This window comes from Rana temporaria, chromosome 6, assembly GCF_905171775.1.
Source record: "Rana temporaria chromosome 6, aRanTem1.1, whole genome shotgun sequence".
Classification (NCBI taxonomy): Eukaryota; Metazoa; Chordata; class Amphibia; order Anura; family Ranidae; genus Rana; species Rana temporaria.
Genome location: NC_053494.1, coordinates 60,175,203 through 60,189,239, shown reverse-complemented (window position 1 = coordinate 60,189,239; position 14,037 = coordinate 60,175,203). Strand labels below are relative to the sequence as shown.

Sequence of the window (14,037 nt, the reverse complement as noted above, 5' to 3'; positions counted from 1 at the left end):
TTCATAGGAGTTATATGGTCTTTAACATTATAGACATATCACTGGTCTGTTTTTTATATATTCATATTTTCAGATAAATCACAGGTTTATTTATTTATTTGGGGGGGGTTCTGGCATTCAGTTTTTGAGAATCGTGAGAGAATCATGATCTTTAGTCTAAGCAAAAGAACCGTGATTCTCATTTTGACCAGAATCGTGCAGCTCTAATCGTCTGTATGCTTTTTTGACGAAAAAAAAAAACATGCATGCTCGGAAACAATTTGACGCATGCTCGGAAGCATTTTCTCGGCTCGTCGTAGTGTTTTAAATCACTGTGTTCTTGACGGTCGGAATTTAGTGTGACAGTGTGTATGCCAGAAAGCTTGAGCGGAATTTCGCCAGGGTTTATTCCGACGGAAATTCCGATCATGCGTACAAGGCATTAGTTTTAGTTCATCTTTTTAGAAAAGAAATGTAAAGATGAACCAACACTGTACACCATCCCCACCCCCGTCCCAGCTGTACTTACCTATTTACCTCAAGGGATGCTGAGCTGTCAGTGTCCATGCAGCCAGTCCAACGGTCCAGGGACATGAAAACGTCATTCTTCAACCTCTTTGCTATGCAGCGCTTTTGGGACAGACCAGAGCGATTCACTGTGCAGGCGCTGACCAATCAGATATGCTCTGGTCTGTCCTGGAAGTGCTGCACAGAGAAGAGCAGGAATTTCAGATCCCAGGATCACTGTGTGGGCACTGATAGATCAGCATCCCTGCAGGCAACGGGGACTGGCTGGGGGGTGGAGCTTTTGGGTAAGGAGGATGTATGGCTGTACTGTATGGTGTATGTTCACCTTAAAAAAAATCTGAAAAGGTCAATACTTTAAGGTTACATCCACATGGTTGCATAGCTGAAGCCCCAGCAGCTTGGTACAAATGAATGGCCGGCGACGCCTCTGTTCACATGCAACCGCTCACCTCGGCCGGGTAGCTAATCGGCCACTTTGTATGCAGACATAGCAGAGTGCTGCTGCGGAGCAAACTATCCACGCCCCATCCCCCATGTGAATGAAGCCTTACTGGAGCACTTGCTTAACTTTTTCAAAGAATGTCCAGTCTACAGGAGTAGGGGGCGTGTTTCATTTAAATTAAGCGTGTCCCCGCACTGAACGAACTGCGCATGCTCCGTTCCTAAATTTCCCGCCGTGCATTGCGCTAAATGACGTCGCAAGGACGTAATTTTTTGTGACGTGGACGTAAATTACGTCCAGCCCGATTCACGGACGACTTACACAAACAAAATATTTTTTTTATAATTATACGCGGGAACGACGGCCATACTTAACATTGATTCCACCACGAAATAGCAGCTTTAACTATACGCCGAAAAAAGCCGACGTAAAAAAAATGCGACGGCCGCTCGTACGTTCGTGGATCGTCGGAAATAGCTAATTTGCATACTCAATGCGGAAAATGACAGGAACGCCACCCAGCGGACGCCGAAGAATTGCATCTTAGATCCGAAGGCGTACGAAGACATACGCCTGTCGGATCTAACCCAGATGCCGTCGTATCTTGTTTTGAGGATTCAAAACAACGATACGACGCGGGAAATTTGAATCAGTATCAGTAGATACGCCGGCGTACTCTCTCTGTGGATCTGCCCCTTAGTCTATTCAGAGGGATTATACTTTGTTTTTCAGGATAAATTGGGCTTTCATTTAAAATTAAATAGTAACATATCTCCTGAATAAAAATAAAAAAAATTATTATCAAAGAAAAACTGCCACAGAATAGTAAAAAATATATATATTTAATATTTAGATGTATATATTGCTTGCTGTTACTATAACCTACCATTAAAGAACGCCTCAAAATAAATTCCCTGCTCCAGACGATACCACATGTGTATGTTATTTGTATCCATAAGAGGGCCCAGAAATGATAGCCCACATTTAGCTTTTTAATTTAAAAACACATCTACACTGATACTAAATAAAACATTTTTTATTTTTAATCCTACCTAAAATACCCTGATCCTAACCTAGTTCAAACCCTGATCTAGATAACTTTTTTATTTTTTACACACACTTTTGTTTACAAATTTCTCCTCTAGCAAGGAGAAATGATACAATGTATCTCTGTGTGTATACACTATATTTTTCTCCATTTAAGATGAGAAAACACAGGGATAGGCTGTGCAGTGACTGATCACTGGATGGCCCCTTTCACACGGGCGCACAGATCGGATCATTTATTGCCCTCTATGGAGCGGCAAATGTGTTACATCTGCCAACTTCCGATAAAAACAGACAAATGGGGGATCTGTTTCCTATCAATCTGGTGGTCCCTTTACATCTTACTGCCCATGAAGAAATGTGAGCCGTGTCTGTGTCCGCTCTGCATAAGCTGAGCAGACACAGACCTGTCATCTGCCTGCTCAGTGGGGATCAGCCGAGAGATATCCTGCTGAGCAGGCTGATCCATGGGCAGAGCCTGCCAGTGTGAAAGAGCCCAGAGAGTCAATCACAGTGATCAGGTGATCAGGAACCAGGCCTTCCGATTCCCAATCATTAGTACGAGACCAGGAGCAGTCACTAACAGTTTAGTCTCTTGTGCTGGATGCATGTTGTGCAGCGTTGCTCCCAGCACTAACACAGCAGTGCACATATGCAGTCCTATGGAAGAAGACCCACTTCTGGGAGACCATATATAGTATGTCATACTCATTGGGAAAGGGTTCAAGAAATTGTAGCTTTTGGCTAGAAATAAAAAAATAAAAAATAAATCCTTTTAGGGCTTTTTCACACTTCTGTGGATTATTGTGTTCTTCAGATACAGAAAAACACAGGTCTTCATAAAAGTATAAACAAGCCCTAAAGCTGCCCCCAGGTGGACCGAAAATTTGGTAATCGTTCGATCCTTGTATGAGTACTGTCAATCTATTGGAAAATGTTGTCTCGATTAGTGCTGCCTACTATAACTTGCAGCACTGATCAGTGTATTCTAATGGTGGAGATGTCAAGGGATACAAGGGGTAATCACTGTGTGGGATGTGCTGATGGAGTAGCTAGGGGTAGCAGAAGCTGAGCGGTTTGTAAGGTGGATGAGCCTGACAGCAGCGTTCATGATGGACTGAAGGGGGGGAAGCTTATTTAACCACTTCCCAACCGCCTGCCGTACATATATTGTGGCAAGGAGACTCGATTGTGCAAAATCCCGTACCTGTACATGATTTTGTCAATAGCCACTGGCGGGCGCGCATGCCACCGTAGCCGCGTTCGCACGCTGATTGGCCACAGGAGGAGCCAATCAGCGGGCCCGGTGGACGCGAAGTCCACCGGCCACCCAAGATCGCTCTCCGCAGAGACAGAACGGCAGTCTGCCGATGTAAACAAGCAGACCGCCGTGCTGTCAGGCATGGACACACTGATCTAGTTTTCCTGCTAATCAGGAACACGGATCAGAGTGTCCATGCAGTTAGCTAACCCCCCCCCCCCCACAGTTAGAAACAAAATAAAGGGAACACTGTTAAAGCCCTGTACACGCGATCGAATATCTGATGGAATTTTCGTCGGATATCCGATGAAGCTGACTTTCTTCAGTCTTGCCTACACACCATCAGTCAAAAATCCGACCGTGTCCAACGCGGTGACGCAAGACACTACGACGTGCTGAGAAAAATGAAGTTCAATGCTTCCGAGCATGCGTCGACTTGATTCTGAGCATGCGTGGATTTTTGACCGATGGACTTCCACACAGACGATCGTTTTTTTTTTAAACATGTTCTATTTTTTTTCCACCGATGGAAAACAAACCAATGGGGCCCGCACATGATCGGTTTGTCCGATGAAAACGGTCCATCGGTCTGTTTTCATCAGACAAACCGATCGCGTGTACAGGGCCTTAACCCCTTGATCGCCCCTAATGTTAACCCCATCCCTGCCAGTGTCATTTATACTGTGTCAGTGCATATTGATGGGGTAGCGGCGGAGACTATCGCGTCCTCTCCCGTGGATGCCTGGCTGCCGACTGAGGGAAAGATGGCCCCTGCTCGGCTCCATAGCATGGGAGGGCGGAAGTCAAACTTCCGCCCATAGCTCTTAAAGGAGAATTTTTTTTTTTTTAAGTGACCTTTCTTTAATTGCATTTTAGCGTAAATATGAGATCTGAGGCCTTTTTGACCCCAGATCTCATATTTAAGGGGTCCTGTCCTTTTTTCTATTACAAGGGATGTTTACATTCCTTGTAATAGGAATAAAAGTGACCCAATTTTTTTTTTTTTAAAAGACAGTGTTAAAAAAAATATATATTTTTTTAAGCACCCCATCCCAACGAGTTCACACGCAGAAGCGACCGCATACGTGGGTAGCGTCCGCATATGAAAACGGTGTTCAAACCACACATTTGAGGTATCACCACAATCGTTAGAGTGAGAGCAATAACTCTAGCTCTAGACCTCCTATGTAACTTAAAACTGGTAACCTGTAGACATCTCTAAACATCGTCTATGGAGATATATAAGGGTAAAAGTTTGTCGCCATTCCACGAGCAGGCGCAATTTTGAAGCGTGACATGTTGGGTATCAATTTACTTGGTGTAATATTCACAATATAAAAAAAAAATTGGGCTAACTTTACTGTTATCTTAATTTTTTTTATTAAAAAAGTGTATTTTTTCCCAAAAAGTGTGCTTGTAAGACCACTGCGCAAATACAGCATGACAGAAAGTATTGCAATGACCGCCATTTTATTTTCTAGGGTGTTAGATAAAAATATATATAATGTTTGGGGGTTCTAAGTAATTTTCGAGCAAACAAAAAATAATTTTAACTTGTAAACAACAAATCTCGGGGCTGAAGTGGTTAAAAAGTGTGAGCTGGAGATTGGCTTCAATTTGTTTAGTGCCTTTAAATCTGCTAGTACATTTAACGCCCCGTACACACGATTGAAATTTCCAATGGGATAAAATCTGATGAAATTCTGTTCAAGCTGTCTTGCATACACACTGTCAGACCAAATTCCAACCGTCCAAAACGCGGTGACGTAAAAAACACTACAACGAGCCGAGAAAATGATGTTCAATGCTTCCGAGCATGCGTCGACTTGATTCTGAGCATGCATGTTTTTTTCTCAGTTGGAGTTCCACACAGACGATCTATTTCTAAACTCCGATGGAAAAAAGTCCAATGGGGCCCACACACAGTCGGAATATCTGATGAAAAAAAAGGGATTTTTAATACAGCTTACCTGTAAAATCCTTTTCTTGGAGTACATCACGGGACACAGAGCGGCATATTCATTACTATATGGGTTATATGGAGTACCTTCAGGTGTTGACACTGGCAATCTCAAACAGGAAATGCCCCTCCCTATATAACCCCCTCCCATAGGAGGAGTACCTCAGTTTTGTAGCAAGCAGTATGCCTCCCAAAATGGTCCCCAAAAAGAGGGGTGGGAGCTCTGTGTCCCGTGATGTACTCCAAGAAAAGGATTTTACAGGTAAGCTGTATTAAAAATCCCTTTTTCTTTATCGTACATCACGGGACACAGAGCGGCATATTCATTACTATATGGGATGTCCCAAAGCAATGCTCACAATGAGGGGAGGGAGAACATCTCCAAGACAAAAGGATTTAATTTAGAGATATACTCAAATCATAATAAATCCAACTTAGTTGAGAAAAATAATCTTAAATTTTAAATTTAACTCAAAAAAGAGGAGCCCCCGGAATCCGAGGGTCTCAAACTGCAGCCTGCAGCACTGCCTGCCCAAAGGCTGTATCAGACTTCCTTCTTACGTCCAACTGGTAGAATTTTGTAAACGTGTGGACAGAAGACCAGGTTGCCGCCTTGCAAACTTGAGCCATAGAGATCTGGTGGTGTGCTGCCCAGGAGGCGCCCATGGCCCTAGTAGAATGAGCCTTTAATGATACTGGAGGAGGCAACCCTTTCAAGCCGTAGGCCTGAGTGATTAATTGCTTAATCCACCTAGAAATGGTGGACTTTGCAGCTGCCTGCCCCTTCTTGGGCCCATCCGGTAATATGAACAGCACATCTGTTTTCCGGATCTTCTTTGTAGCTTTAAGATAGGCCTTCATGGCCCTGACGATATCCAAGGTATGCAGCAACCCTTCCTTTCTGGAAGTAGGTTTAGGGAAGAAGGATGGTAATACCAAATCCTGGTTCAAATGAAAACTGGATATAACCTTCGGTAGGAAGGAAGGATGAGGGCGGAGAACGACCTTGTCCTTATGAAAAATAAGATATGGTTCCTTACAGGATAAGGCCGCCAGTTCCGATACTCTTCTTGCGGAAACTATGGCGACCAAAAATACTAACTTTCTTGTCAGTAAAACCAAAGGAATTTCAGCCAACGGCTCAAACGGTTGTTTCTGTAAACTTGACAGAACAAGGTTTAAATCCCATGGGCAAAGCGGGGATTTAACTGGAGGTTTAATACGTAAGACCCCTTGAAGGAAGGTCTTAACCAGCGAGTGGGTGGCCAGCGGCCGCTGAAACCACACTGACAGAGCAGAAATCTGTCCTTTGATTGTGCTTAATGCCAATCCTTTATCCACTCCTAGCTGGAGAAAACTTAATACTCTATCGATGGTAAATTTGCGAGAAAGCCATCGCTTGGACTCACACCAGCCTACATAGGCCTTCCAGACCCTGTAATAAATCACCCTAGAGACCGGTTTCCTGGCTCTGATTAGGGTAGAGATTACTTTCTGAGACAGACCTCTACCCCTGAGAATCAGGGATTCAGCTTCCAGGCCGTCAAATTTAGATGCCGTAAGGCAGGGTGGAGGATCGGACCTTGCGATAGCAGGTCTGGCCGTAGAGGAAGAGTCCAAGGGTCTCCCACTACCATCCTTAAGATTAGTGAGTACCATGCCCTTCTGGGCCATGCTGGAGCTACCAGGATGACTGGTATGTGCTCCACCCGGATCCTGCGCAGCAGGCGGGGTAGTAACTGGAGCGGGGGAAACGCATAAAGAAGTTTGAACCGATGCCAAGGGCAAACCAACGCATCGGTTCCGCAGGCCATCGGATCCCTTGAGCGGGACATGAACCTGTCTAGCTTCTTGTTGAGTCTCGATGCCATGATATCCACGTCCGGCACTCCCCATCTTTGGCAGAGTGCTTGAAAGATTTGTGGATGCAGAGACCATTCCCCCGGCAAAAGAGTCTGGCGGCTTAAGAAGTCCGCCTGAAAGTTGTCCACTCCTGGAATGAATATTGCCGATATGCAGGGCACATGAGCCTCTGCCCATAGGAGAATCAAGCTCACCTCTCTCTGAGCGGCTTGACTCCTGGTTCCCCCTTGGTGATTTATGTATGCCACGGCCGTGGCATTGTCTGATTGAATTCTCACCGGGAACCCCTGCAATTTTGACGTCCAAGCCCTGAGGGCTAGTCGAGCAGCTCTGAGCTCCAAGATGTTGATGGGCAACTGCTTCTCTGGCGTTGCCCAAGTACCTTGGCGAGTGCAACCATCCAAAATTGCTCCCCAGCCCGTCAGGCTGGCGTCTGTGGTCACTATCTTCCAAGCCACTGGGCTGAAAGACTTCCCCTTCAGTAGATTCTGAGGGTCTAACCACCAACACAGATTTTGTCGGACTCTTGATGAGAGCGGCAACGGGATATCCAAGGCCTGTGGCCTTCTGCTCCATGCTGACAGGATGGCTGCCTGCAGGATGCGAGTGTGGCTCTGGGCGTATGGTACCACCTCGAATGTGGCCACCATCTTGCCTAGTAACCTCATACATAGGCGAATAGTCGGTTCCTTCTTGCTTAGAACCAGTAGGATTAATTCCTTGATGGCTTAATTCCTCTTTGTTGTTCTGTGTCTAATCTCATGCCGAGATATTCCAACTGCCTTGTGGGCAGGAAAGCTGACTTTTCTCGATTTAGGACCCAGCCGAACTTCTCGAGGTATTGGACCGTGAGGGCCACTGCTCGCTCCAAGCCGGGAGACGAGTGATCTATGACTAGGAGGTCGTCCAGGTATGCTAGGATCGTGACCCCTTGGATCCTTAGTTTGGCTAGGATTGGAGCTAGGACCTTCGTGAACACCCGGGGGGCCGTAGCCAACCCGAAGGGAAGCGCCACGAATTGGAAGTGACGCGAAGCCACCATGAAGCGTAGATATTTTTGATGTGGCTGATAAATTGGAAGATGAAGGTAGGCATCCTTTATGTCTATGGACGCCATGAAGTCGTCCTTTTGGAGTGTGGTAGCTGCTGACCGCACGGATTCCATCCGAAATGAGCGGATCTTTAGGTATGTATTTACCATCTTTAGGTCCAAAATTGGCCTGACATCTCCATTGGACTTCGGGATGATGAATAGGTTGGAGTAGAAACCTAGCCCCTGTTCCAGGACTGGTACCTCTACTATTACTTCCTGGGAAAGTAGATGATTTAATGCCGACATTAATGCGGCTCCTTTCTCCGGATCGTTTGGAATCCTCGACTCCTGGAAATGAAGAGGAGGAAACCTTAGGAAATCTAATTTGTAGCCCGTGGCCACGGAAGACCGTACCCACTCGTCGGGAATGCTGGCTTCCCAAACCTCTGAAAAGAGTCGCAGCCTTCCCCCCACCTTCGTGGGTGGGGGCGTCCCTTCATAAGGTCGGCTTGGGGGCTGGTTTAGCTGGTTTGCGAACCCACTGCTTTCTGCCTCTAGCAGCCTGTCCTTGTGATTTGCTGTTGAAGCCGAAGTTTGCTTTCGCAGGAGGCCGTCGATACTGTTTGGCATTAGAGGGCCCCTGCCCAGGGGAGTACTGTCGTTTAAACGCAGGCCCCTGAAACTTCCTCTTAGTTGGCAAGAGAGTACTTTTGCCATTTGAAATGGTTTGAATGTATTTATCTAGGTCTTCTCCGAAGAGTCGTCCTCCATGGAAGGGGAACCCTACCAGGAGCTTCTTGCATGGGGGCTCGGCCTCCCAGCTTTTTAACCATAAGAGTCTTCTCATATGGATAAGGGATAACGATAAACGTGACGCTTGCTGGATAGAATCCTTAATTGCGTCTACTGTAAAACATATGGCCCTAGGGACATCCGAAAATTCTTCTGCCTGCTGGGCAGGAATAAGTTTAAGCATCTGCTTAACTTGATCCGATAATGCTTGAGCAACCCCAATCGCAGCCACGGCTGGCTGTACTACTGCCCCTGCAGTAGTGAAGGAGTTCTTAAGTAGTGCTTCCAAGCGTTTATCAACTGGATCCTTGAATACCTGTATGTTTTCTACAGGGCATGTTAATGATTTGTTAATACATGAGATGGCTGCGTCCACTGCAGGAGTAGCCCATTTCTTGGAAAATTTATCTTCCATAGGATATAGGGCAGAGAATCTTTTTAGGTGGTAAGAAGATTTTATCTGGCTTGTTCCAATCTTGGAACAAAACTCCCTCTAGTAGAGGGTGGATCGGAAATACTGCATTGCTTTGAGGCGCCCTCAGTGAGCCCAAAGCTGAAACCGTAGACACCTGGAGATCTGGTACTGGCAAGTTGAATGCATTATGGACCAAGTCCGTTAAGGCTTGAATCCACCAGCTCTCCCCTTGGGAGACTGCTCCAGACTCCTCTGTATCCGGATCTTCGATCCCTGAACCTACTTGGTCCTTGTCCAAGAGATCGTCCAATTCCCCTGAGGAAAGGACCTCCTCTTCTGAGGGTCCGCGCTCGGACGACGGAGATCTAATCCGTTTACTGCCCCGCATAGCTGTGGCTATCATTTTTCCCATTCTTTTCTCCATCTCTCTTAAAGAGGTGAGTAATACCTTGTCCGTGACCATCTTAGGGTTGGACTGACCCGCGCCAGCTCCAGCCCCAGATCCCGATGGCCCCAAGGCTCCCTGTGGGGAAAGCAGCGGCATAACTTTGTCCGAGACCTCAGACTCTCTGGGGGAATCCCCACCTCTTGTACCCTCTGACCCGGATGCCATGGTACAATACCGAGGTACACCTGCTACCTATTGGTATTTGGAACTATAAAAGTTAATTGTCCAAACACCTGTTTGGGGGATAAAAAAATGCTTCCTCTCCCCTAGATGACTTTTCTTTTCTTTTTTTTTTTTTTTCGTTTTTGTTTCAAATCCAGGAAAGAAAAAACATTCTGTCCCCCTGAGTAGTATTGCAAAGAAAAACTATGAGATGGAAAAGAAACAGCCTATTTCTAGGCTTGAAAAAACAGTCTTCTGAAGACTGCAAAATCCTTTCTGGCCACTGTGTGTCCTCGGCGCCCCGTGCTGCCGCTCTGGTTTTTCTTCCCCAGTTCCAAAGTATTGAATGGAACAAACAAGGAAGGGCCGCCCCTTCCCTCTCCCCTCACTTACCTGCTCCATGCCGCAGGACTTTGCCAAGCAAGAGGCCCAATCTTCCCCCATCTCCGTGGGGATGTCTAGACCTTCAGGCCCTGGGTTCCTATGAAGGATCCACTGTCCTGGGCCCATATAGCACCCTGGCAACAGAAAACATTAGGCACCCAAAGGTTTCTAAGTTCTGGGCCCAGGGCTATACCCCAAGGGTTTGGGGTCCGGTTACTGACCACTTTAGCGCTGAGGCTTTTTTGGACAGAACCGGTAGCTCACCTAATCCCAAGGATGCGGAGGCAAGCTAAACCATGACTAACACCTAAGACACTGGCGTAAAAACTGAGGTACTCCTCCTATGGGAGGGGGTTATATAGGGAGGGGCATTTCCTGTTTGAGATTGCCAGTGTCAACACCTGAAGGTACTCCATATAACCCATATAGTAATGAATATGCCGCTCTGTGTCCCGTGATGTACGATAAAGAAATTCCGCCTGACTTTTTTCCGATCGTGTGTACAAGGCATAACACTCCCCCCAGACTGACAATGCTGCTGTCCAAATGCGTCTCTATTGCTCCTTCATCCAAAATGGGGGCATTCTGATACAGATGTGTTACTGACCAACCTGGTCAGGTGAAAACTCAGGGGGGGGGGGGTTTAGTCCCCTAAAAAAAAGCCTCCCCAAAAAAGCAGCCAACAAATCTAATAATTGATAAGCTACAATACATTACATTTCCAGTTTATTACTGCTTTAAGAAAACAAACTCATGCCACAACAGTTTGCAGCTAGAAAGAATCTGAATTCTACGGGGAGGAATATTTCGCGGTTTTATTAACCTTTAGAAGCTGCAGAGCTTCATTTCTGCTTACCTGAGATAATTAAGAACTCATTACTTATTTAAGCATTTTAATTAGCATCTACTTATCCCCATCAAATATAAAAGCAGAGGTTTATCGCTTCTTCCAAAACAACAAGATTCCTAGAGCTGAACTCCAGGCACACTAACTTTCCTTAAAATTATATTCCTCAATAGGCAAAAAATTACTTTGTGTTCACTAAATACCTCCGCAAACCTAGGTAATACCTTGTCATAGATGACTTGTTTTTTCAGATTCTCCCATCCACACAAGCGAGGTGAATAGAGAAAAAACTCTATGATGTGCCATTGTATTCTGACAGCGGGACTCCATTGTCAAAAAACACCGATCATCGGTAGCAGCTCATTGGTGCAGAACCACTGCCATTCATGAAACACCTTGTATTTTTTTTCCCATAAATACAAAGCTTTCTTTGATTGAAAGAGGTGGAGAGGAGGGGCCATGACATCATAATCTCCATCTCATCCAATCAGAGAAGGCCTTGTTTTCATTGAACATACAAGGGTTCAAAAAATAAAAGCAGTGCCAAGCAAGTGACCCCCCTTTGTTTGGTTAGTGTGCAGAGGGGAAGCCGCTCGCACAGAACCTAAGCAGGATCCAGAAGATTGCAGCCTTTACTATAGTAGCGCTGGATTCTACAGTGATTTCTAAACCCTACCCAGGGGCCTTCCGGTATGAAATCTGCATACTCCGATTGTGCCAAGCTTGATCGATGCAAGTATGCAATACAAATAATTCTTGGAGTTCAGCTTTACAGGAACTGAACTGGTTTGCAGAAAATGTAAAAGAGGCTCTTCTTCCCGTTACAGTTAGACTCATACCAGTTCTGCGTCATGTTCCAGTCCGGTATCATGATGTTCCATTTCTTCATCCCGAAACTTCTTTATTGTCTGGTGTAAAAGAAAGAAAGACCACTTTACATGTAGGGATCAAACATGGATGCTATAGCAACCTATACTAATTTCATAGATTGGCTGTCCATAGCCATGCAAGAGCAGTCATGATCCTTCCTACAATAGAGGTGCAGAGCAGTGAGCCTAGCATTAGACATAGGTTTTCATCTTAAAGTGTATTTCCAGGGGAAAATGTTTTTAGTTATGGATAGAGAGAGAAAGGGATAGAAGCCCTGTCCGGCGTTTAATGCTATCTGGGTCTTTGTTACAATGTTACAATTTCCCCTTAGTTCCTGCCCTGCTGACACAATTTTACCAGACTGGAAGCGAGGGGAACGCTCCAACGGCAACCATTTATGACTTCCTGTCAGGTGATACCATTGTCAGCTGGACAGGAAGTGAGGGTAAATCTCTCTAAAGAGGTCCCAAATAGTTGCAAAACTATCAGGATATCCAAACCTTCCACACAACAACAACAACAAAACAAGAGACCAAACAAAGCTGCTAGCAGATTGTTTGTTTTGAGGCCCACCTTTCCCATTAGTGCACTGTAGGCTTTCGCCTGGAGCTTACATGTAGGAGATATCCGTGATGTTTTTTTTTATGTTGCGTCAAGGTGATACTCCAAATTTTGGAGTGTATCTTGATTCTGGACATCTCTGTGTTCTGATATTGATTCCCTCCTATGATATATCTTGGGACCCCTTGATAAAATTTCCCAAGTTGTGGGGACCCCTAACAGTAAAATTATTTTCATAGCGTGGGTTGAAAGCACCCAAGGCAAGACAAGTAATTTGTGGCCCTAACCCGCGGACATTTAGTGCTCCCTGAGTCCCTTCCACTCCTACAGTATTAAAACCCCTTATAGTACATTTTAGGATGTAACACTCCTTTCTCTTTGTTCTCCTTTCTTTCCCTTTCATCTCTCTCTTTCCGAATTCCTTGTTTTTTCCCCCATCCCTCCCTCTAACGGTCTTTCTTGCTCTCTTTTTTTTACTTTCTCTCCCTTTTTCTTTGTTCTTCCCCCCTCTTATCATTTCCCTTCCTGGGAGAATAGTGCAGGCTTCAGGAAAAGCCCAGGATTTGGTGACCCCTGGCAAATCATCATTTGACCCCTGAGGGGGTCCCGACCCCTAGGTTGAGAACCACTGCTCTAGTGCCTCCTGTTTTTGTTTCCATCTATCGCCTTTTCAAGTTTTCCTGCAGGTTTTTTTCTTCAGGTTTACCAAAACCATCTAATATGAGGTCAAACCTTAAGAGTTTCAATTTGTATGCAATCAGGCAGGCCCTTGCACTACATGGTTTTGGTAAACCAGAAGAGAAAAACCTGCAGGAAAACCGATAGTGTGTTTGGGGCTTTACTTTTTAATCTCTATGTCTGGTTGGTCTTAGTTTGGGAAAAGTGGGGAAAAACGCGTTGACTAACAAGTATAGAGGAACTGTGGACTTGATTTCCGATATCCACGCCAACAACACATATATTACTTCCATTGATCATATATACTGCTTGGCTAGATCTGTATCTCCATGCTTAGGATTGGGTTTTGGTTGACCTAGTGAATGTAGATGGTGCTAGAATGATTTTATTCAACCATTTTTTTATAATTTTGGAATAAAGATTGACATTGTAATTTAAAAAATATTGTCTCATGTTGTGCCTAGAAAGTCTGCCAAGTTTTTGAGAAATTAGGATTCTATTTTCTCTTTCTTTCCTATATGACAATTTGGATGTTGGCAATTTGAGGGTCTTTTTCTTCCTGCGGTATAAATGTTTTCAATGTACCCATTCGTCCTGCCAGTAAGTTTTCCTTATATTGGCAGGCAGGCAAATCAGGCTAAGCAGTAAATCCTCTGCCTTCCTTCTTGGGGGTGTAATAACAGAAAACCTAAAATGGTGATGCCATCTCTCGCACACCTGCAAACAATTGGTATTACTGGTCTATGGGTAAATGATAGCGTTTAGAC

At 45.1% G+C, this 14,037-nt stretch overlaps 1 protein-coding gene across 1 annotated transcript in view; it reads right to left on the bottom strand.

Annotated features, from left to right (window-relative positions):
• COQ7 (coenzyme Q7, hydroxylase) overlaps positions 1-14,037 on the bottom strand; it is a 31,740-nt gene that overhangs the window by 1,887 nt on the left and 15,816 nt on the right. The window contains exon 5 of the mRNA XM_040356894.1: positions 12,001-12,069. Within this exon, the coding sequence (XP_040212828.1) occupies positions 12,001-12,069 (69 nt within the window). The remainder of the gene's footprint in view (positions 1-12,000; positions 12,070-14,037) is intronic.